Source organism: Punica granatum, chromosome 2 (assembly GCF_007655135.1).
Source record: "Punica granatum isolate Tunisia-2019 chromosome 2, ASM765513v2, whole genome shotgun sequence".
Classification (NCBI taxonomy): Eukaryota; Viridiplantae; Streptophyta; class Magnoliopsida; order Myrtales; family Lythraceae; genus Punica; species Punica granatum.
The window spans coordinates 3,532,705-3,554,810 of record NC_045128.1 but is presented as its reverse complement, the minus strand read 5'-3'; the positions used below and the strand labels follow the sequence as shown (position 1 = coordinate 3,554,810).

The window sequence follows — 22,106 nt, the reverse complement described above, 5'->3', positions numbered from 1 at the left end:
TCCAGTAATCATTCATCAACATGACCAAAGTTATTCTCACCTAAGTGAAGCATAAGCAAAGAATCAACCTAAAAGATTGTCCAAAACCCCCCTTTTATAAAGAAAACTCCTCATTGTAACATGTCCTAGAGCAAATGTAAGAGCTGTCTCAAACTCCAACCTTTTCCACCTCTTTATATAATCAATCTTCAATCTCCTTCCTTGCATAGAAAGCAATAACATTACCAATGAAGATTGAGAAAGAAATTTATAACCTTCCTATCCACCGATTCCACAAGCTAAAGCTTGAATACACTGAGACCCCCTTCAATTGTGATGGGTGCAAAGAGGCTGGGATAGGCCTCAAGTACAAGTGCTGCCAATGTGAGTTCGATCTGCACAAGGCGTGCGCCCTAGCAACCTCGACTGCCACCCACCCCTTCTACAAGAAGTGTGAGTTCCAGCTGCACCACCGGCCCCCCGGCCTCAAAGCTAGGGTCTGTGATGCCTGTAGAGATGAGGTGTCGGGTCTGGAGTACCATTGTGATCGATGCGGGTTTGACCTTCACCCCTGCTGTGCCAGCCTCCCTAGGGTTTTGGATGATGGGGAGCGCAACCTCATCTTATGTGCTAGGTTGTCCGGGCCGTGCCATTGGTGTGGTGGGAAGGGGCTGGGTTGGGCATACAGGTCATCTTGCAAGACGTACAGTCTCCACGTGTCGTGCGTGAAACAGTTGCTAGTTGAGAGTTGGGAGGCCGTGTACCTGAATGTGGATAAGGACCGGGTGAGGGAGATGCATACCAGGATCCCTAGCCTTGGAAACACCTTGCGGGCTCACCACGTCGAGAGGGGTGGGAAGATGGGCAAGTGCTGTGAGTTAGCTAAGGGCGCGGTGCGCTTGATCGTTTCCGCTATCCTCGGAGATCCGACAGCTATAATCGCTGGAGTTATCCAAAGTTTCATATCTAAGTAAAAGTACAAACAATATAAGAAAAATGGAAATAAAGCCTGCTATGTGATATATCTGTTGCCCGGTTGTTATGTCCTATGGTAGATACACTTGACTACTTGCATCTATGTGTACGGAATGCGAATGGAATGGAATGGAATAGGGTTTTCATACTGGTGAAAACATAATTTATTGTCCGTTCGGTTTGATTCGATTCGTTTTTTTCAATTTGGTTCTTAAAGCGCGGTTAACCGGGACAAACCCGGTCTGAAAAGCCCATACATTTTTCTCCTCTGCCTGGCCTAGTCCATTTTCCGGGCCCAGTTTCTTCCCTTCGTCACCGCTCGTCAAGCCTTCTCCGCTGCTCTGCTCCTCCTCTTCCTCTTCTCACTCTCGGCGATCTCTGCCTTTCAGCTCAGCTTCCTCCTCCTCCGCAGCTGCTCCGAAGTGAAAGAAAGGTACTGCTTTTCATTATAGGGTTTCGTACTGTGTAAATTTCTGCCCGAAGTGGAAGAGGTGACGGTTTTCAATTTAATGGGTTTTGTATTCGTAACGTTTCCTGCTCCCACTGGTTAGCTAATGTCTTTGATGGATTTGCAATCAATAGTTCCCTCCCATTGTGATGCAATCCAGGATGAAAGTTACAATTTTTTGTTGGGAATGGAGCAGACTGCTATATATGTATGTGTTGATTGTATGTGGAGTAGATAGATAAGAAAATGGAAGGGCTTCCCGCTCGTCGGCTTTCCCCGTTGCCCTGACTATGTTTCCGTCCTCGAGCTTTGCATATTCAGAAAGTGAAATGAATCCTTTTATTTATATTGGAGCGGGGTTTATAGTGGAGATACTAACTTCGTAATGTAATCATCAGGAGCATGGCAGGAGCTCGGGATAGGCTTCTTTTTCGTAGTTTCTGTTTATCCCGTCTGTCCTTATCACATGGTGGTTGGAAAGCATCAGTGCTCCGCTACTTTAGCAGCAACGCAGATGGGTTCGGCTTCAACACTGGTGATGAGGGTTCGAGGAAAACACGAGGGCAAATCAGTCGCGATGAGGATCATTCTGCTCCTCCTGACCCGCTGCCAAATAGACCTTTAAGAGGTCAGCAGCAGCCGGACTGGGAACGCCCTGTGAGGAACAATCGCTCGAATATGAGACGGGATAGGATGAGGAATGATGTTTCTGACGACAATTTCCTTGAAAAGTTCAAGCTGAGTTTTGACAAGGTCGATAAACCCCGCAGGGATGCTCCAACTGCCCAGCCACTTCAAGAAGAGAACAAGTCGAATCAAGATCAAACAGTGAATGAGCAGAGGCCGCCGACCCCGGAGGATGCTGACGAGATATTCAAGAAAATGAAGGAGACAGGCCTTATCCCGAACGCTGTGGCGATGCTTGATGGGCTTTGTAAAGATGGGCTAATCCAAGAAGCAATGAAGCTTTTTGGGCTGATGCGAGAGAGGGGCACTATACCCGAGGTTGTTATATACACTGCAGTTGTAGAAGGGTTCTGCAAGGCCCATAAGTTCGACGATGCTAAGAGGATCTTCAGGAAGATGCAAGCTAATGGTATCACTCCAAACGTGTTTAGTTACACTATTTTGGTACAGGGCTTGTATAAGTGTAATAGGGTAGAGGATGCTCTCGAGTTCTGTGAGGAAATGGTGGAAGCGGGTCATTCCCCGAATGTGATGACCTTTGTGGGATTAGTTGATGGATTGTGTAAGGAGAAAGGCGTGGAGGAAGCTCGGGGTGTCATCGAGAGATTGAGGCAGAAGGGGTTCTTCATTAACGAGAAAGCCGTTAGAGAGTTCTTGGATAAAAAAGCTCCATTCTCTCCCGTCTTGTGGGAGGTGATTTTCGGAAAGAAACCATCGCAGCAATTATTTTGAGCTACTGATTGTTCAGTTTTAATGCTGTAAGCCTTCGCATTCCCCTTTTATCAAGAATAGGAAAAGCTTCCGTCATCATTCACATGCTTATATGAGTTTTACTTTGTCTAGTATCGATATATTATGGCATGATCAGGGCAATTTGTGTATTCTTGTGGCTAGCTAGGTGTTATGAGATCGTCATTCGAAGAACCAGAAGGAATCTCGTGGCCAAATTTATGTTATAATACTTTCTGCTTGTAGGAGGACCTCGGGAGTGCGCGTCTTGAGGTCTTTGCTGATGTGCTGTTCAGTATTCAATTCAGTTGACTGCCATCCCGAGAGTAGCTTGTCAACATGGCATAAATAAGTACTTTATCGGTGTCTATGCTGCAGTTTTTGTTTACTAATGTATGGATAGTGATCGTGTCATTTTGAAGGTGACATAGTTCTTTGCTCGTTGTTAAGCTGGGAAGCCGAAGGCGATCACTCGAGGCCTTGATCACTCTGCTGCTTGCATGAATTAGGTTTGGGCCATGTTTGGGTCTATGCATATGCTTTGCTACCTTCCTAATCTCAATGAAGATAAATTTGATACACGTACTATGATAGCACGTGTTATCGATGAAGATATAAGTACATCGAACCTGCAGTTGCGTTCTTTTTCCTACCCAAGTATCAGCCCCATATCTCCATGTTTTCCATATCCGGGTTTTCTGAAGAACGAATAACCCGACTATTACGGTGAGCGGGCAAAGGAGCCGTTGTTGCCTAAGGATAAGATGATGAACGAGATGCCTTATTCAGACCGGGAAAATGACACGCTTCTCTATAGGAGCACCAAAACGTGCCAATCAGATGTTCTTCCCTAGAATAGACACATCTGAACAACCGTGATGCGATGAATCCGTTATTGAATCTAGGAGATTCCTAACGATCAACGGCTGTGATTACGCCAAATTCTCAACACATAAATATAGGCGACTGGTGAATAGGTACAGGACTTTAGATTCAGTCTCGACTGTCGTCTTCCTGAATGTACTTTGCGCCGGAGAGTCTCCGCTCGCCGCTCTCCGACAGCCTTGCCATCACAGTACAGAACAGTACCTTGACGTCGAGACAGTTACGGTCTCTCCACGCTCAGATCCTCACCAACGGCTTCCTCCGCTGCCGCCCAGCTCCCCTCCTCGCCGCCTTCATCTCCTCTTGCTTCCGTTCTCACTGCCCCCACTATGCCTCCTCCTTCCTGCGCAGTATCCCCAACCCACCTCCTTCCCTATGGAACTCCACCGTCCGCCTGTCCCTACGGTCCGAGAAGTTCCCGGCTTTCCTTGGCCTGTACGGTGGGATGCTGCGTGACGGCGTCAAGCCCAGCAAGACTACCCTTTCCGCAATCCTGCGTTCTTGCGCGGCCTACTCAGCCACCCGGCTGGGCGAGTCGTTCCATTCCCAGGTCGTGAAGGTGGGTTTCGAGTTCGACGTGATCCTGCAGACGGGTCTGCTCGACTTCTATGCAAAGGCTGGGGATTTGCCGTCCTCCAGGAAGGTGTTCAGTGGAATGCCTGAGAGAGATGTTGTTGCGGATAATGCAATGATTTCGGCTCTGAGCAAGAATGGGTGCGTGGAAGAGGCCCGCAAGCTGTTCGATGAGATGCCACAGCGGAATGCGGCTTCGTGGAACTTGATGATCACTTGCTACTGCAAGTTGGGTGATATTGATTCCGCGAGGAGAATGTTCAGTTTGAATCCTGACAAGGATACGATTTCATGGAATGCGATTATTGATGCGTACTTTAAATTGCATGATCCTGCGGTAGCTTACGAGCTGTTCGTACGGATGGGGCCTGCCAGGAATTACGTCTCATGGAATACTATGATCTCGGGTTATGTACGGTGTGAGGAATATGGGAAGGCAATTTCGACATTTCAAGAAATGCAGGCTGCGAACGTTAGACCGACTGAAGTGACGATGGTCAGCTTGTTATCTGCTTGTGCCCATCTCGGGGCGTTGGCAATGGGTGAGTGGGTTCACAATTACATAACGAGGAAACGGCTGAAAGTTGATTCAGTTTTAGGTAATGCTCTAATAGATATGTACTGCAAGTGTGGGAATGTAGAGGCTGCCCTTGAGGTTTTCGACCAACTTGAGACAAGGAATATCTTCTGCTGGAATTCGATTATAGTAGGACTAGGGATGAACGGTTATGGTGAGAGGGCTGTGGACTTCTTCACTATGATGACGGAGGAAGGAGTGAAGCCCGATGGCGTCACCTTTGTTGGTCTCCTAAGTGGGTTTACCCACTCGGGTATGGTCGCCGAAGGCAGAAGGTACTTCTCTCAGATGACAGAGACTTACAGAATTGAACCCGGGATCGAGCACTATGGGTGTATGGTGGATCTCCTTGGCCGAGCCGGCCTTCTGAAAGAGGCAATTGAGCTTATTCAGACAATGCCCATGAAGGCCAACCCACAAGTATGGGGGAGTTTGTTCAGATCGTGTCAGATTCATAAGGACACAGAGCTTGGCGAGAAAGTGGTCCGGCAACTCTTAGAATTGGACCCTCGTGATAGTGGAAACTACGTGTTCTTATCAAACTTATATGCATCTCTTAGTCGATGGGATGACGTGAGCTGTTTTCGGAAGTTGATGATAGAAAAAGGAGTTCGTAAGATTCCTGGACGCAGTTCAATTGAGGTGGATAATGTCATGCACGAATTTGTTGCAGGGGACACAACACACCCGCAATTTGAGCAGATCAACTTGTTTTTGGATGAGGTCGCCAGGAAACTGAAGGAGCATGGGCATGAGCCTGATAAAGCGTTGGTGCTGCACGATATAGAGGATGAGGAGAAGGATAGTGCTATTAGATATCACAGTGAGAGGATTGCAGTTGCTTTCGGGTTGATGAGTTTGCCACCGGGAAAGACCATTAGGGTAGTGAAGAACTTGAGGACTTGCAGCGATTGCCACTCCGTTCTTAAGATTATTTCCAGTGTGTTTCAGCGGGAAATTGTTGTGAGGGACAAGAAGAGGTTCCATCACTTCAAGGATGGGTACTGTTCATGTAAGGATTACTGGTGAAAGACAAACACAGTTTTGTGCCATTTGATGTCCCGATCTCCATTTTAATGCGCCATTCTTTGATTTAGCGGCGCAAAATCACTGGATTCACCAATTTAAAATTTGTCCCAACAGTACTAAGTTGCATATCTGAAAAGGCCTTTATTGGAACTTTCTCGTCAACATAGTTAAAAACCTTCATCTTCACTATGAATAGTTACAAGCAAAGCGAACAAAAGTAATCTCTCAATCGTATGCTATCATCCACTCGACTTGTGTCATCCCGCCAAACACTATCTACTTCGGTACATAACTCCTTGCTTGCTTTTCTCCTTAATGCACAATCATTTATCTGAATAAGTAGAGGAAGAAGCAGGAATAATGGCACGAGATCCACCCCGTGTTGTACGACATACTCGCACTCCTGCAGAGATGATCATCGGACTGAGCAGATAGAAGCATGTATTCCTTATCAAATTGTAAGTCCAAGATTGGATAGGACAAAACCTTCAGAAGAGATCCATTTCCATGGAAGAGACGAGTACTCCATCATCTTCCCATCGTATGTCCTTGGCTTTCGGATCTTTCTTGATCAGTTGAAGAGGTGCTTCAAGTGGAGGAGGATTCTGCAGAGAATACAATAAGAAGTTAGCAATGCTATGACTACTAACATTGAGCAATTTATTCTGAAAGACCTGTTCGGAATTAGTACCATGCAGCGTATGAGGGGCCAGTTGATTCCACGGAAGAAAGGGTGCTGCTTAATTTCGTTGGCTCCGCTGTTTGATCCTAATCTCGTTGCAGGGTCCCTTTGCAGCAGTGCATTGATCAATTGCCTTGCAGCGAGACTTACCTGGAGATTATAAGGAGAATTTTCTGCTTAGATACTCGAGGGTGAGGATTATTTAATGATAATGATTTATGTCAATCAAGCCAGAGTTGGATACCGGGATGCTACTCGGGAATGTGAGATCTTTGTGCAGTATATTGGCAAAGGTCTTCTGCCTGTTCTTTCCTCTGAAGGGTGTTCGACCATAGAGCATCTCGTACAGTAGAATACCTGCTATTTTCAACATATGGGTAAATCGAGATTTTTTGTTTTTGTTGCAAAAATCAATGTTGATCAATGACAACTATTGCACTCAGCAAATCAGATTGACAAGAAACAGCGATGATAGTTGTTGATGACTATCTTTATGATCCATGTTTGAGGCATGAAGGGACTTACCAAGAGCCCACCAATCGATGGCACTGGCGTGTCCCTCGCCGGTTATTATTTCCTGAACAGACCAAAGATCGTACAGTTAGAAGAACCTGAAGATGCAAATGCAGGTGCATGAGACAATAACAGTCGTATAGGTTTATTCCATACAGGGGCAATGTATTCTTCTGTTCCGACAAAGGAATTGGACTGTGAGATGGGTTCTGCAACAAGCATTGGTGGTGGCCGACTTCTCGATCTTCTTCGGTTACCCGAAACTGGATGGTGTACTATCTGCAGAAATATCCCAAGCACGTCAGCAGCACGATGAAAATAAGTCATACTTTGATGATTTGTAGTCCAGCAGGGAATCAGGCACTGTACTTGTGGTTTACAGGAGGTCAAAAAAGATAAGTCAAAGTCGGTCAATACGACATGCCCGTCCTTCTGCAGCAAGATGTTCTCAGGCTTCAAGTCCCGATAGACGATTCCTGTATAATAGGAAAGGATGTAGAGAAGAACTTCTCGTTAACAACAGCAGGCTGAGGGAAGGAAGAAGAATATACAACGATTAACAAACGTTGCTTTGCAAGGTTTCTAGTATATGAAGTACCTAGACAGTGAAGATATTCTAAACTGATAACGACCTCTGCTGCATAGAACCTGAAAATGTAATTGCATTGCAAAACAGAACTCGTTTCATCACCACTTTCTGTGCTGAATCCCGAAAAATATTAAGCCATCCGTGCCTGAATTTCTCATAACTTGATAGTATTCGTGCAGTACAGAATACCTTGCGGATTCCTCTTTGAATATTTTCATGGGCTGCTTGTCGAGCAGGGCAAACAGTTCTCCGCCAGCGCAGAAGTCCGTTATCAAACAAACGTGTGTAGAAGTCTGATGAGATGCCAGAAAAATCAATAAACTTGAAGTCTTGACTTAGGAAGATTAGACGGATTGAACAAGATGGCTATCTGTTCGAAGAATGTAGACCTGAAAGGAGGTGTAAAGCGTTGGAAGAAAAGGATGGTCCAGTTGGGATATAATCTCCCTCTCGATGCATGCTCGATGAACCTGCATAGACAAATTTTGACAGAATCACTTCATCGGAAATTAAAAGAGTGGATCTGCCTGCTCGTATTCATGATGCAATGCATGCATAAACCGAACCGGTAGTGTTCCTTCCTCTAATTTGGTAGAAAACGAAGTCTGTTGCTCAGGAAGCAAAACATATCAAGAGATGCAAGAACACTGTCCAGTTCGAATCTACATTGTCCATACCTTGTTTCGATTCAACATCATGGACTTCTCCATTGCCTTCATAGCGAACAGCTCCCCTGTACCTTGCAGTTCCACCAAATGGACACTACAGAAATTATAAAAAACACGAGAATGAATATGCAACAGTCACGAATCTTCAAGAAAGAATCAAGCAATGACAGAGAGACAGCGGATTGCAGTCAAATAAACAGCCTCAAGAATGACAGTACCTTCCAGTGTCACCGCAGCCTAAAGGTTTAATGGGCTTGAAATGATGCAGTCCAATCTTCTCTCCCGCTTCCGTGATCTAAAACATAAAAGCCCATATTACGAAAGGGGAATTAAGAAGTGATTATATCGGTTTGAACAACTACTTTAATCGATGGGGTTACCTTCTGTATTGCTATCCAAGAAGGACTATCCCTTTTGTGAGGCCTCGGGAAAACCGGCCGAGAATGGATGGCCCACAAATCGTCTGGTCTCTATAGGACAGAACACCATGGAAAATTTGTATCAGCTTGATCTAGCGAGAAATCGCTAATAAAGTGGCTGGGTCTGATCCCGCAAAGATATAGCAGTAGCAATGACTAAACTGACAGTAAAAGAGCCATTTGTTAATGTAATGTCCTAAAAGATTCACTCAAAATATCCTACAGGATTCCTATTCCAAGCCAGCGCACTCGAGAGAAACAGTGATGTATGACGTGCAGGTTAAGATAGAGCTGAAAAATCTTTGTAGCATAGTTTTTGTTGGTGATGCTGTCGAGATTTAAGAAGGTAATTATTAACAAGTATTATCAGCCTAAGCAAGGATTGGAAGGAGTACCTTACCAAGTTGGCGTCAGGAAGTTCACGAACAGCTTCATCAACATTCTCTGCTGTGGCTTTGACCTGTTGAAAGTCCAGAAACAAAGGCGACAGTTGAAACTCGTACGGTTAGGAAACCACACACCAGCATGTAAAAGGATAATGCACGAACGTATCAAAGAAAAGCGTACTATTTTAGCACTCTGCAGTTCTGTTCCTTCTGAGAGGCGGTTCCTTAATGGTTCCACATGATCACTCCCATCGAGTTGGACGCCGATGAAGTATTGAAGCTCACCCTGAAAAGACCAAACAAGGCACAAATAAAGCACAGTTCACGCTCCACATGGTCAGACAAATTCATAGTTTGCTGCCATTGTAAGGTAAGAAGTACAAAATTTTGCCAACCGTTTGGTCTTTCATTGGTTGCAAGTGAAATAAGTTCCAGAACTTCTTTCCTGCAGATCATGACATCATTCGGGCTTTGAATGAGTATTGCCAACTATTTTCCCATGAATAAGGCATAGAAGTGTTATGTTTCGTAGCACACTGACCACTCTTAGTGTAGTTGATCAATTGTACAGTGATTTCCCTCTGCTCCCGGATAGCATCTCGGATCTTTGAGACAGTTGCCTGATCAGTTTCAGGACCTTGAAGAAACCTGCGAAATTGGCGAAGAAACTAGAGAGCTTAAATCCCGAAAACGGTTGACCTTGCGAAATTTAATGGTGAATATGAATAATTTACTTCTTACCTACAGTTTCTTCCCAAAATCTCTTCCCGTGTATACTCTGTCAATTCAAGGAAACTGTCCGAAGCAAATATCTGCGTGGCAGAGAGATGTTTAAGTACAACAAGATATTGGTGCCAAGCCGGAAATACACAGTAATGGCAAAATGATACAAACAATAACTCACAATTGGATTGTCCGGAAGTCGAGGATCTGTGATGACGAAGTTCTTTTCGATGCGTTCCAGTGTGGTTGCCAGGTCTATCCCTTGGCGCATATCCCTCTCTCTTTCTGCACGATCCCAACTATCGGAGCGTTCTAAATCCATAGTCATCAAGACTTCCGGCTCAATGGTCGGCTCTTCTTCTTGCTTCGCCTTGATCCCTGGAGACTTTGCTTTGAGCCTTAAAAAGCAGACAAGAACCCACGTAAAATTTGATAAGTAAAAAATATTTGTAACATTTTCTGGTGATGATGCATCGGAGCGTAAAATTTACCCCATTGAAATACGTCCAGATTTTCTCAGTTTCTTGTCCAAGTCCTGACTAGAGCTTGTACGAGACACTTTGGATAATGGATCTACTCGAGGAGTTTGCCTACCAGGCGTACCATCATTCTCGGACAACTTTGGGAGATAAGAATCGAGGTTGAACTTCTCTACATCTTCGTTCTTGATGCTCATACTACGAATGTGGGATCGGGGACGTTTCACCGTCTGGATGACCTCCGAAATGGAACACAAGGCCTTCTCCTTCTGCCGAGCTGGTAGCAAAGAATTCTTCGGCAAAATACAAAACGAACTTCAAAGTGGATATAAGGTAAGATGAGAACGTACTGACCATCATATTTGATCAAAGACTGAGGCAATCCATTAGGCCGTACTGCCTTGTCGACGGCACCCTCAGTGTACTTGCTGACCTCGACCTGCATTCTGCATAAACACAAAAGAATAAGGATCTTTTCAAGGAAATTCATTATCGAACCGATAAAACAATCATTTACAACATCAGTATTGCTTGATAGCTTCAAAATTCTGAGCTAATCATATTTATGAGTCTGAGATGTAACAACCAATATCTCCACAGTACATCCATCCATTACCGAGACGGTAACTCAGAGACCGGAAACGGAACATCATCCGAATATCTCCTCAAAAGCATTAAGATGAACTCAATTTGAACGACAAACCAAGGAAGAGGACCACAGATTTGGAATGTTTGAGTTATCACTAAGCAACCAAGCTAGAAGAAGCTCAAGTCGATAGACACTCAAGCATCACCTAAAACGGAAAATCAAGAGACGAAGAGTATACCCAATGAATTTGATGGTGTTGCCATTTTCATCCTTAATGGGGGTGAGAGTGAAGAGGTTCCAAAATGGGGTCCCGTCCTTCTTGTAGTTCAGCAGCCTCCCGCAATAGCTCTTCCCGTTCTTCACCGCGTTCCTTATCTTCGCCACCTCGTTCTCGTCAGTGTCTGGTCCTTGAAGAAATCGACTGCCAGAAAAAAAGGGGAAAAAAAGTCCTCAATTCTCATCTTCTACTTCCTAGCAGGAATCTACAGGTGCAGCCCGGCTTCGGGCACCCTACTTCCTCTGCTGTTGATCGGATAGTGTTGGAATGACAACCGAGGGTTGACATTGCTACAGAAGACAGTCTTGTCGCACAGAGGGATCCTGGTCGGTACCGTTAATTTTTGGCGGGAAAAACTTACCGACCGGTTTAATGGTCAAACGTGAAATGGTTTAACAATGATGGAAAGCCGGCCGGCTTAATCCAGCAGAAACTAGCCAATCAAAATTTTCCTTTCTTCTTATGGCTTTCTCATCATATATTAAATTTGGCATTCCATCCAATCAGAACAATGAATTTCTTTACTCATATAAGAACAAAATTGTATTTTTTTTTTCCAAATTTTCGAATATAAAGTATCTTCTTCGAAAATTCAAACGATATAACCTATAATTCTTATATAAGAGGAGTAATTTGGTTACGACTACTTGTTTTCCTAAAAGCTGCAAAATTTGAATATGTTAAAAGTGTTCCAATTGATTATTAGAGAGATATCACTATTATATACCCAAAAAAATTATGATATTATTCCGAGAAAAGATCATTTTAAATATTTATTTTGCATTTATATGTTTTTTTTTTTTTCGGTTACAGAGAATTTTTCACGACGACTTGAGTAGATAGGAAGAGAGACTGATTTCTCACCAGTTCCTCCCAATGACCTCCTTGGATGAGTACCCGGTCATGGTGAAGAACCCGCTACTCGCATACATGATCGGGCAGTCGGGTTTTGTTGCATCCGACACTACGAATGTCTGCTGGAGGGTCGCCAGCGCCTCCTTCAGCTCCTGGGAGACCCTCGGAAACGCCCCCGAGTTCCTGCTGAAGGTCGAATCCCCAGAAGTCCTGGTTGAGTCGGCCCCGCCGAACCTCTCATGTGAATTCCTCTTGCTGTCCCCCAGGTTCGACACGAACTCTGACGACCCGCCCGAGGTCCGAACCCTGAGGCCCCACTCCGCAGTCCTCTCGGCTATAGTGGCCTCGTTCAGGATCTGTTCCGAGTTGTCCAACCCAGGTAAGGCCTGCTGGCTCGGGCCGGAACTGGGGACCTTGGGCCGGGGCGGACTGCCAAACGCCATCCACCTGTTGGCGGGCTCCCTGTCCCTGCTGCTGGGAGCGGAGCTGACATTGACAAAGGCTCTTGCTGGCTTTTCTTCTTCTTCCACGAACCGTTGGTCTTTGCCAGTGGACTCATCCATCATTCGGGTTCTCGATCGAGAATTGCGAAAAACTCGGAAATTCCTGCAGGGCAGATTTTCTCTGCTTCAAGGTCTGGCCATGAATATCAAGCTTTTCGAGTTCTCGGCTGAATTAATGTGTAAGGAAGATAAAGCAGGTGGAAGAGATAACGTCCACATTTCCTGAATTAATGTGTAGTCTCCTACTGCATTCTTTTCAATATATGTCAAATAAATCGAAAAAAAAAAGACATTTCTTAATGGCCGTCGATTCAGATTCTTGGGTGCTTATGGACTGGCATCCACCATCCATACGTTGCGCGAAATCTTTGTAATCTTTTTTGTCTCTGTATATCAGATGTTGTTGGGCTGTCAAAATGCAGAAAGGAGGGAAAGGAATGGAATATCCAGGTTCGGTCTAATAAATCAAACCAATCACAATGCACGAAATATCAGATGCTATCGTGTTATATATATATATAGGGAATAATATCTGTATTAGGAATGTCAATCTTTAATTAAGTGTATACTTGGGAGTGTGCAATTCACGAAATATCAGATGCCGTCCTTATATATAATTGGGAGTGCAATTCTCGTTAGTTTTCGCAATAGAGAGATACCGTTACGTGAATTCTTAACCGTGAATAGATGTGTTTATTATATGATGGAGGGTACAAGTAAGAAGACCATATTATTTTGTGGGAATGGAAGTGGAGGAGATTTATGAGGCCACAGAAGACCGATAAGGCGTTCTCTGAAGATAAATTATTGAACTTCGCTATCACGTTTCAATTTCGGACGTGTCTTCTTCCAGGAGGGGAGAAAGACGAGGTCGTGCCCATTTAAGGTGTACGCGTTCGTTAGGGACCACAACATTGTCGTACGGTGTCGTTAACTTCCACGTTCTATGGTTTTCTCTGGTGGTTGGATCATTATCTAGAGGATCGATAAGTCAGTTGGTCGAGACATAACCAAGTGTTTCGAGGATCGGTTGATAACTAGGATCTACTGATACCACCAGATTTTATACAGTGATGAAATATTTGGGTCGTTTTTGAGTTATTTGACGGTCTTCACTGGACGGGGATTCAGTGAACTACGAGCATGTTCCTCTTTCCGTAACATGTACTCCAATGGTTGGATATATATGCGTGGAATCGGAGTCTCTTGTGCTAGATATGCCTCGGTTCATTTTGTACAGGTATGTTCCGTCTTGATACTACCATGAATGGGTTAACCGGGGCGTTTCTGAAACCTAATTCTTCTATATTCATGAAAACGGAATGAATACACAGTACGTTATGCTGCGGGCCGACCCGAGTGTATAATGTGATGGGGCGTGAGAGCAATATAATTGTACCGTGCGATGGTGCCAATTCAAATGCAAGATTCCAAAAGGGTGATGTTTAGAATGGCAAATGATCTGTACGGCTTTTACGTTTCAAGGCACACACCCATAATACAATGGAAAGATATAAGTGGTTGGCTAGAGCAATTAATTTCGACCATTTGTAGAGCATGTCATCCACGTTCCAGAATAAAAGACCGAAATCCTGTCGATTTTTGTTTGGGGATGGGATTTCGGGCTCCTACCCGATACAGTCCGTAAGGACCAGCAACCCGAGTGAAGCCCATCGAGGCCCAATCCGGTTATTCACGAAACAGGTCTAGTCCTCTCAACGAGGTTCACTCACGAGGCCCACGAGTGGAAGCCTGTCAGCAAGAGTTATAATAAATAATTTTCTAAAACGACAATATACACTTCCTAATATATCGAAGCGTGGGATATGAAAATATACTGAATAAAACTTATGGTGATAACGTAATATATCTCTAAGTCCTTTATAAATACATGCACTTTACATGTTTTTAGGATTGATCAATAATTCATCACTTTTCTCCATATTCACGGCTCACACTGACTTGAGCGTCGAAAAGAGAAATCACGCACCACCCTCGATTGAGTATCGGAGAGGGAAATCGGGCACCACCCCCAATCTCCCCTTTTGCAGGTACTTGAGGCTAAACGTGGGCTATGGATCCAGTTTTTTCATCGACGAAACGCACTTGGTTTAGACCCCGAACTTTATAGTCCTAACATGAGGTAATCGTGAAGTATTGATACTCGATAATCAAGGATACTCGCCAGTTAAACTTCTAACATAATTAACGAGTTGAAATTTAAGTGGTTCTCTTTTGGTTTATTAACCCATGTTTCGTCATTGATTGAGAAATTGAACGGGTTATTGCCCGTAGCTTCTTTTGTTCTTTGATGGCCACGAGGGAGATCTGAGTACAATAGAGAGATAATGGGAAGTTTTATTGAGAGATCGAATCCGAACTTCTTATTTTCATATACTATTTTTAGATTTCTTTCTTTTTTTTCCTCGGAGATTGCGAGGTGTCTTCTACTGAAAATAATTCTCGCTTGGACTATGTCCTAACCGTGATATGTTTCTAGTTACTGTTAAACTTACTGCACTGGATAAAATCTGTTAGCTGACATTGTAGTTTGTCAACTCCTCCTTGTTTTTCCCATTTCTCCGATCCATTCGAGCACACGCATGAGGATACACGTGGCGGACCGACAATGTCCATTATCATCCGTGCATATATTAGGCCACGTGGCAGCAGCTGCTGCCACAGAGAGCTGTTGGTTAATCCTGTGGATGTATGAGTAAGCTTCACCCACAGGTCAAACAATGCCAATGGTTCTGTGGTGGCCATGCCCTTACCATTCAAAAATCTTCGGAAAAGATTGAAATCATGATTTGGAGAGGACAGTCATATTTCTGAAACCTTTTGCATTTGACGATCGACGTCGGTTACCCCCGGGCCTAATGACATGTTAATCTAACTCCAGGATTCGAATTGGACTGATAGAGTCGGGTCACCCGAGGAACTCTAATCAGCCTGTTGTGATGTTAAACTGCACTTGGAATAATGCTGATAACTCACATCCTCATCGGTATAGCACTGCCTGGTGGGAGTGCCTCCGTAATTCGACCGCAGGCTCGGGAAACAGATAGTCTCGAGAAAGTAGCTGCGGATCTGAGAAACATTGAAAGAACTATTCAAGTCCGAAGTCCCAATCAAGGAAGTAGTCAAGAGCAATAATTTATACCCTTCTTCATTGCCCTTGGGCCCAAGGGTTTTACATTAATTGTTAAGATTCAGCTCCTGCATTGATGTTGGCAACCGTCTCTCTAGGTTCATCGAGTTACACGGCATCGCCCGAATGATTGGCCTGCTCTGGGGCCGGTCCGGGCAGCACAGGGCAAAGGTTTTAAGTCCAGGGCACGTGGGAGGCCTGGCCATGTAAACAGCAATCCAGCCCAAATACAGGCCAGGCAATCTATTCCAGACCATGACGGGGTCTATCTACTTATCCTCCCTGTTTGGTGCGTTTTCATGCAATAAACCGAAATATTACCGAATTGGCACTCGTTAATAAATCATAAAGAACCAACCTTGGTCCAGATTTGAACTTACCACGGGATGCGTACAACTCTACAAATGGTTGAAGGCATAACAAATCCATGACACTGCCCAGAGAATCAGCTTTTTAAGTTATATGATGGCAGGCAACCTTGATCTACCAAAGATGCTATGCAGTCAATATCGAACATCTCTTTGATCGACTTGAACTTCAACCCCAGGCTCTTGAGTTCCGTAGTGTAGTGTGGATTCAGCGGCCCGAACCTACAGAATTTAAACAAACTCAACATTTGATTATTAAACTGAGCACACTCGATTTGGAGAAGCTCTCCATAAAGTTACGTTCCTGGAACCAACATCTAACTCGAAGGCAGTATCTGCCTCATCTTAACATTGCGGTAATTTTGAACACGAACTTGTGAATCTACAACAGTCATCTTACTAGGATAGGCTCCTACATTAGTATATAGATTTGTGTAAAGGTCGAAATATGTATCTGCATCTGCTTACCTTTTAGGAATTGGTAGAGATAAACATTGCAATAGAATGCAAACCAACTCATTACTGCCCATGATGGTGGAGCACGCTAGGATCTTCCCTTTAGCGCTGCCGCGTTCATAACGAGGATGCGGGCAAGGACAACATCATTGATCCACACATAATACATATCCCATCCTTCAGGTCCCCTGTCAAAAGACATACAAGAGCGCTGCATATCATATAGCGATTCCATTTCATTTCTTCTTCATTACCTAAAATGACTATCGTACTGAAGAGTGTGGGAACAAGCTGGGTACCTTTCAGCAATAAGAGGACATTGAATGTAGTGGAACATAGATCAGATGACACCCTCGGTCTGATGATGAATGCTGGTAAAACTGTGACGAGGTCGATCTTGTTCTCGCTGCAGAGCTGTCAGGTGCCTTTCTGGCCAAGGTTTTCGACAGAGCATACTGAATCTTTTTGGAAGAAGGCCAAAATTCTTACAGATACATCGTCATGAGAATTTCTTATAGATCAAACTCATCAAAAGGGAGTAAAGATGGGAAACCCAGGAAAATGGGGGCAAGAAGATCTAATTACTTGGAGGCTGGAGGCTTTCGCAGAGTTCGGTGGAGCTCCGAGATGACTTGTCGAATGGTACTGTTGACTTTTTGGGTCCGCCCATGAGGAACCCGACTGACTCGACCCTACCCGAATTTGGAATCCAATCTGAATTATACTCCTTCTCGATAATGAATGTGTTGCCACCATTAGTCTCCTATCAAGAGTGATGAATAATGCTGCATTCAAAATGGGATTACGAAATATTTACTATTTGTAGCTCCTCTTGTAATTCATGCTATTAATCATTCTTGATTAATAGTGATGGGTGGCAGAGTATATGAAATGCATGTATGTGGACATGCACACTCACGGCCACAGAGAGAGAAAAGGGCGAGAGAGAGAGTTCTAAGAATTGTGCGTGTGCTCCCATCACCGAAAGTGTGATTGAGAGAGGTACTTGTGCTGTGGAATGTGATTGATTCTTGCTCGACACGTAATGAAAATCCATCGCCGGAGCATTGTTCGTTTTCGTTTTGTGTAGGTGGCTCTGTACGTGATCAATCCCACGTAACATTTCTTGGGACCGACTCAAAGCTTTACTCTGGGTAATTCGGATCCTTATCGGGTTATTTTATTTTGGGGCATCATGTGGATCATGCTTTCCCAACAGGTACCTTGGGGTCGAAGTTGCCTCTCATCCTCACAGCCAAAGAAGATGAGTTGAGAACTAATCGCCTCAGATACGGGGTCTGCCTGCACGAGCTAAGCATGTACAGAGTACCCTCAACAGTGTCGGCAGCAGCTCAATTTAACAGTAAGACCGTAATACGTAATCGATCGAAAGCTTCGGTTTTCCATTAAGCCAGCCTTCACTAACGTGAGCTCTCTCCTTTGCTCCTCCAAGCCTCCAAAATTGACCTACTCTATTCTCATTCCCTACCCACAAAAACCAAACGGAAGAAAGAAAGCACGAAGTAACAGAAGCCCGAGATAATCCCGACCAGGATAGCTTTGCACACACGAAATCAGCATGTGGACCAAAAAGAAATTTTGAAAACAGGTTTTCCGTGCATATGTTGCATGGATATGCACTGGGATCTCAGACCGTTCTGTTGACATCATGTCCCGATGAAGGGAGCCGCTTAACGAGCTAGAGCAAGATACCTGGCAACCCCGGTAATGCAAGCTCTGCCTTTATCTTCCACCACATTCGACCTCATTTTCTTGCTCTAGTTCACACCTTCGACTTCTTGGTCAATGATGACATTTTGAAGAAAGCTGGCCAATTTGTATTAGACGAAGATTCAACCCAATGATCCAATGGAACGAATGTAAGGATCACATCTTGCGGTTTCCTTTCAGATCAGGTTGGTCCGGGGATATGCCCCGATAAGTCAGGTTGATTTCTGGACGGGCCTAAGATTGCCTTGGCGTGTGGTCTCAAATGAAGTCCAGGTTTGTCAACTGATGGTTTCTCATGTTTGCTCCGATGGAAACGGTCCAATCTTCATAAGTTTGAACTTGTTACTGCTAGAAACACTTAACTCTAGTTATCATAACATCTGAGAGCATAACGAAATCCTTGGAATAGCTCAAGCGTCGTGAAGGTACATCTTTTATTCACCAAATTTCATCCTAAAACAAACTAGACACAGATTACTCTCGGATCGATTAAAGATAAACTGAAGGAAGGTAGCCTTGCTCCACCAAAGACGCCACGCAATCGTCGAACATCTCTTGAATGGACTTGAACTTCATCCCCAGGCTTTCGAGCTTTGCAGTGTCAAAATCGTAGTGTGGCCTATTCAGTGGCTCGAACCTGCCAAAGATAATACCAAAAACTGAAAGACTTTGGTGGTGTTTGATAAATTAAGTACTTAAAAATTAAGCACTTGATTAGTTAAGGGATGAAATGGAAAAATGGAGGAATGAATAAGGATGAAAAAAAATTTATGAGAGATAAAGAGCACCAATAAGTGAAGAATGACTTATTTCATTAAATCAAAGTTTTCTACTTATTTTATTAAGTGGGTTTTTGCTTAATAATTAAGTAGTTTAAATCTTTATCTCTCATCTTTACCTCTTTCTTACATTCATTTTCTTTTATAACTAACTTTTAAGCACTTATTTAATTAAGTTGAAACAAACATATTTTATAGTAGTTTTATGGAATATGTATGAGATGCCATAACTCGAGGAAGTTCTCTGTGTATTAATTGCTCAACCTTTTTGGGATCGGCAGAGATGGATATCGCGCTGAGAGAAAGGAGACTAGCTCATCATTATCCACAACAGTTGAGCTCGCTAGGAACCGCCCTTTGGCGCTCTCATGTTCGTAGACGAGGATGTGGGCGAGGGCAACATCGTCGATGTGGATGTATCCCATCCTTCCATGCCATTGGAAGTCCTTCGTCTCCCCTGGTAATGATATATGTCCATGAACAATAATTCCAATTTCAATTGGTATGAAAGAAAGAATTGTCTTGCCTCGCGACAGAATCATTATCCAAAACGAATGTCCTGAATAGCAATTTTGTTCGATTCGTTCTGTGTCATATTTGTATAAGAAAACAGATAAATACGTAAATTAAGGTAAGGACTGATGAGAAAGAAAACCTTTGAGCAAGCCAAGGACATCGGATGCAGTTGAACATAGATCAGGTGGCAAACTCGGTCCGATGAGGAATGCAGGTAGAACCGTGACGAGATCGATCTTGTTCTCATTGCAGTATTCCCAAGCAGCTTTCTCGGCTAAGGTTTTTGACAAACTGTACCAAATCTTTTTGTGAAGAGGCCAAATTTTGAATATTTATGTTAGCAAAGTGAAACCAATACTACTAAGATGGAAAACCTATTAGACTATTTAGGGAAAAAAAAATTACTTGATGCATTTCACAGAGTTCAGTGGAGCTCCAAGATGACTCGTCAAAGGGTACGTTCGGGTCGAAGTCGTCTCTGATCCTTATAGTCGAGGAAGACGAAGTGAGAACTACACGTCTCAGATCCGGGTTCTTCTTACACGAGCGCAGCACGTTCAGAGTTCCCTCAACAGCTGGCTTTACAATCTCCGCCTACATATGTCGATGCAAAAGATTGGAGAAAGAAGCACCCGTCGTCTCACGTGTTTCAGGTCCAACCCGACAAAAACTGCACCATGTACGATACTGCAATAGTTTGGAGCCGAGTGATTACCTTTGGGTCGGACGACGGTTTTATCACAGGCGAAGCAGTATGGAAAACACCTTGGCATCCCATTATGGCGTCGTCGAAGCTTCCGTTTTCCATTAGATCAGCCTTCACTAAGGTGAGTCTCTCTTTTGCTCCTTCTAGCTTCCACAAATGAGCTACCTTTTTCTCATTTCCTACTCGCAAAACCGAATTAAAACTTCTGCGTTAATGGCTTCGGCTTATTCGCATATCAGAACCGCACAGGCCGAAACAGACATGTAAAACAGATAGATAAGTATGCGCATATACATATGTATACCGGGATCTCGGACTGTTCCGATCACATGGTATCCTGATGAGAGGAGCCGCTTTACGAGCCATGAAGCGAGATACCCAGCAGCCCCAGTAACGCAAATTCTGCCCTTAACTTCCTCCTCATTCGGTCCCATTCTCCGAATTTCTTGCTCAAAGTTAGCATTTCCGAAGGAAAGAGCTGTACCAATTTTATTTCCGAAGGAAGATCCTATGAACCCTTTGGTAGCAGAGGTGTTGGGCTTGATTAGGTGAATCATGCAATGGATGTGAGGGGCAAAGCCGGGTTTTCATTCTCATCTTGGGGGTGAAAATGTTTGCGCCACTTTTCCTTATTAAGAACATTGATCACATCACATCCTATCTTATAGTGGTAGATGCCATTCAAAATCCTCAGACATATTTTCTTGCCTGGTTTTTAAAGTTAATTTCTTTGTCGTATCATGCACGACAAAATTCGTATATCTAACTCTCTTAGGAACTGGTCTGGAAAAATCTATATCTGAAGTTACCGGTTTTTACCCGTTAAAGAACAAGGTAATATGGCAAATTACACCGTGCAACCAAAGGGATTAAAAAGTAAAATTTTAAATGCACGTAGGAGGGACATCCTAGTAATAGCTATAAGGTGTCTGATATGGAGATACCTAATTTTTTTGGGTAAAATTTGGCATTGGTCCAAAATTGATATGTAGACATTGGCCGCCTAAATGAAAATTGATATGTAGACATTGGCCGCCTAAATGATCATTAACGCGTTAATTTGAACACTCCCGCAACAAAAAGAACGGGGATCAGACATATATACTTTTAAAATATTTCATTAATTTTTATGTTAAAAAAATGTATGCAAGAGAAGTTACTCAAGTAAATTATTTAACAGATAACTAAATTACTTGAGATGAAGTAATTTATTTGAAAAACACAAGTAATCTTTCTATATATATATATATATTAGTAAAATAAACTACACTAAGGGTGTGTTTGGTTCGACTATTGGTAGATTACAGGAAAAGTGAAGAAAGGGGGGAAATTTTAATGAGAAAACTTTTATCTTGGATTGTATGCCAAAATCTGAGATTGTTGTGTTCGGTAAATTATATTGGATTACCGGAAATGTGAGTGATAATATAATATATGATTTATTTTTATATAGATAAATGTGGGTCCCATGATCGCATCTTCGTTGTAATCTAACAATGCCACATGTTTCAAATGTAAAACCTTTACCAATCACGACCGTAAAGTTCTAATTTGTGAAAGTAATTACAATGGTTAATCTTTATAATCTTTACATCCAGACGTTAATACAATGTAAAGTTCTCCCCTTTACATCGAAAGAAACGCCCCTAAGTAATAAATGCCTATAATAAATGCTATCAGCATACTAAAAATAAATATCATAATTAATTTACATAAATAAAAATAATATATCCATTGAAAAAAAAGTGATACGTGGTCACATGTTGCAAGCGTGCCGGAGACTAATGTCTCAAGAGTGATTGAGTGCACGAATCTGACTTCTAATCAAAGGAAA

General features: G+C 43.3%; 5 protein-coding genes across 9 annotated transcripts; 3 read left to right on the top strand and 2 right to left on the bottom strand.

Annotated features, from left to right (window-relative positions):
• The first annotated feature begins 114 nt into the window (after positions 1-114).
• LOC116195598 lies at positions 115-1,126 on the top strand. Its single transcript, XM_031524871.1, has one exon. The coding sequence runs from the start codon at positions 228-230 to the stop codon at positions 951-953; it is 726 nt and encodes a 241-aa protein (XP_031380731.1). The 5' UTR covers positions 115-227; the 3' UTR covers positions 954-1,126.
• Positions 1,127-1,239: 113 nt separating this feature from the next.
• LOC116195597 (pentatricopeptide repeat-containing protein At4g38150) lies at positions 1,240-3,267 on the top strand. Of its 4 annotated transcripts, none has more exons than XM_031524868.1 (3): positions 1,240-1,387; positions 1,801-2,847; positions 2,988-3,267. In XM_031524868.1, the coding sequence occupies exon 2, from the start codon at positions 1,805-1,807 to the stop codon at positions 2,819-2,821; it is 1,017 nt and encodes a 338-aa protein (XP_031380728.1). In that variant the 5' UTR covers positions 1,240-1,387; positions 1,801-1,804; the 3' UTR covers positions 2,822-2,847; positions 2,988-3,267. The 4 variants fall into 4 exon arrangements, with proteins under 4 accessions (XP_031380728.1, XP_031380727.1, XP_031380730.1 ...); XM_031524867.1 differs by having other exon boundaries at positions 2,984-3,267; XM_031524870.1 differs by having other exon boundaries at positions 3,065-3,239.
• A 175-nt stretch (positions 3,268-3,442) lies between these two features.
• On the top strand, positions 3,443-6,237 carry LOC116195595 (pentatricopeptide repeat-containing protein At1g08070, chloroplastic-like). Its single transcript, XM_031524864.1, has one exon. It carries the CDS (start codon positions 3,837-3,839, stop codon positions 5,880-5,882), a length of 2,046 nt encoding a protein of 681 aa, XP_031380724.1. The 5' UTR covers positions 3,443-3,836; the 3' UTR covers positions 5,883-6,237.
• On the bottom strand, positions 6,004-12,801 carry LOC116195593 (phototropin-2). 2 transcript variants are annotated; one of them, XM_031524862.1, is made up of 23 exons: positions 12,072-12,776; positions 11,169-11,351; positions 10,696-10,787; positions 10,354-10,618; positions 10,044-10,260; positions 9,881-9,951; positions 9,681-9,787; positions 9,535-9,584; positions 9,321-9,425; positions 9,154-9,213; positions 8,715-8,804; positions 8,553-8,629; positions 8,344-8,428; positions 8,056-8,136; positions 7,856-7,959; positions 7,676-7,725; positions 7,447-7,553; positions 7,234-7,356; positions 7,090-7,141; positions 6,809-6,921; positions 6,574-6,714; positions 6,369-6,487; positions 6,004-6,285 (listed from the first exon to the last, which is right to left on the bottom strand). In XM_031524862.1, the coding sequence occupies exons 1-22, from the start codon at positions 12,626-12,628 to the stop codon at positions 6,371-6,373; spliced, it is 2,847 nt and encodes a 948-aa protein (XP_031380722.1). In that variant the 5' UTR covers positions 12,629-12,776; the 3' UTR covers positions 6,004-6,285; positions 6,369-6,370. The 2 variants fall into 2 exon arrangements, with proteins under 2 accessions (XP_031380722.1, XP_031380721.1); XM_031524861.1 differs by having other exon boundaries at positions 6,009-6,285; positions 6,809-6,924; positions 12,072-12,801.
• Positions 12,802-18,652: 5,851 nt separating this feature from the next.
• Positions 18,653-20,873, bottom strand: LOC116195146 (tetraketide alpha-pyrone reductase 1). Its single transcript, XM_031524126.1, has 6 exons — positions 20,577-20,873; positions 20,282-20,451; positions 19,972-20,160; positions 19,706-19,868; positions 19,315-19,507; positions 18,653-18,908 (listed from the first exon to the last, which is right to left on the bottom strand). Exons 1-6 carry the CDS (start codon positions 20,827-20,829, stop codon positions 18,761-18,763), a joined length of 1,116 nt encoding a protein of 371 aa, XP_031379986.1. The 5' UTR covers positions 20,830-20,873; the 3' UTR covers positions 18,653-18,760.
• Between the last annotated feature and the right edge of the window lie 1,233 nt (positions 20,874-22,106).

Excerpts from the sequence above, each read along its gene's own strand:
- LOC116195598 (XM_031524871.1), top strand. The coding sequence starts at position 228 with ATGAAGATTGAGAAAGAAATTTATAACCTTCCTATCCACCGATTCCAC.
- LOC116195597 (XM_031524868.1), top strand. The coding sequence starts at position 1,805 with ATGGCAGGAGCTCGGGATAGGCTTCTTTTTCGTAGTTTCTGTTTATCC.
- LOC116195595 (XM_031524864.1), top strand. The coding sequence starts at position 3,837 with ATGTACTTTGCGCCGGAGAGTCTCCGCTCGCCGCTCTCCGACAGCCTT.
- LOC116195593 (XM_031524861.1), bottom strand. The coding sequence starts at position 12,628 with ATGATGGATGAGTCCACTGGCAAAGACCAACGGTTCGTGGAAGAAGAA. Across the intron at positions 9,952-10,043 it reads GACTTCCGGACAATCCAATT|ATATTTGCTTCGGACAGTTT; the intron begins GTGAGTTATTGT and ends TCTGCCACGCAG. Across the intron at positions 9,788-9,880 it reads ATTTTGGGAAGAAACTGTAG|GTTTCTTCAAGGTCCTGAAA; the intron begins GTAAGAAGTAAA and ends CCAATTTCGCAG.
- LOC116195146 (XM_031524126.1), bottom strand. The coding sequence starts at position 20,829 with ATGATTCACCTAATCAAGCCCAACACCTCTGCTACCAAAGGGTTCATA. Across the intron at positions 20,161-20,281 it reads AACCGTCGTCCGACCCAAAG|GCGGAGATTGTAAAGCCAGC; the intron begins GTAATCACTCGG and ends CGACATATGTAG. Across the intron at positions 18,909-19,314 it reads TCTCTGCCGATCCCAAAAAG|GTTCGAGCCACTGAATAGGC; the intron begins GTTGAGCAATTA and ends TATCTTTGGCAG.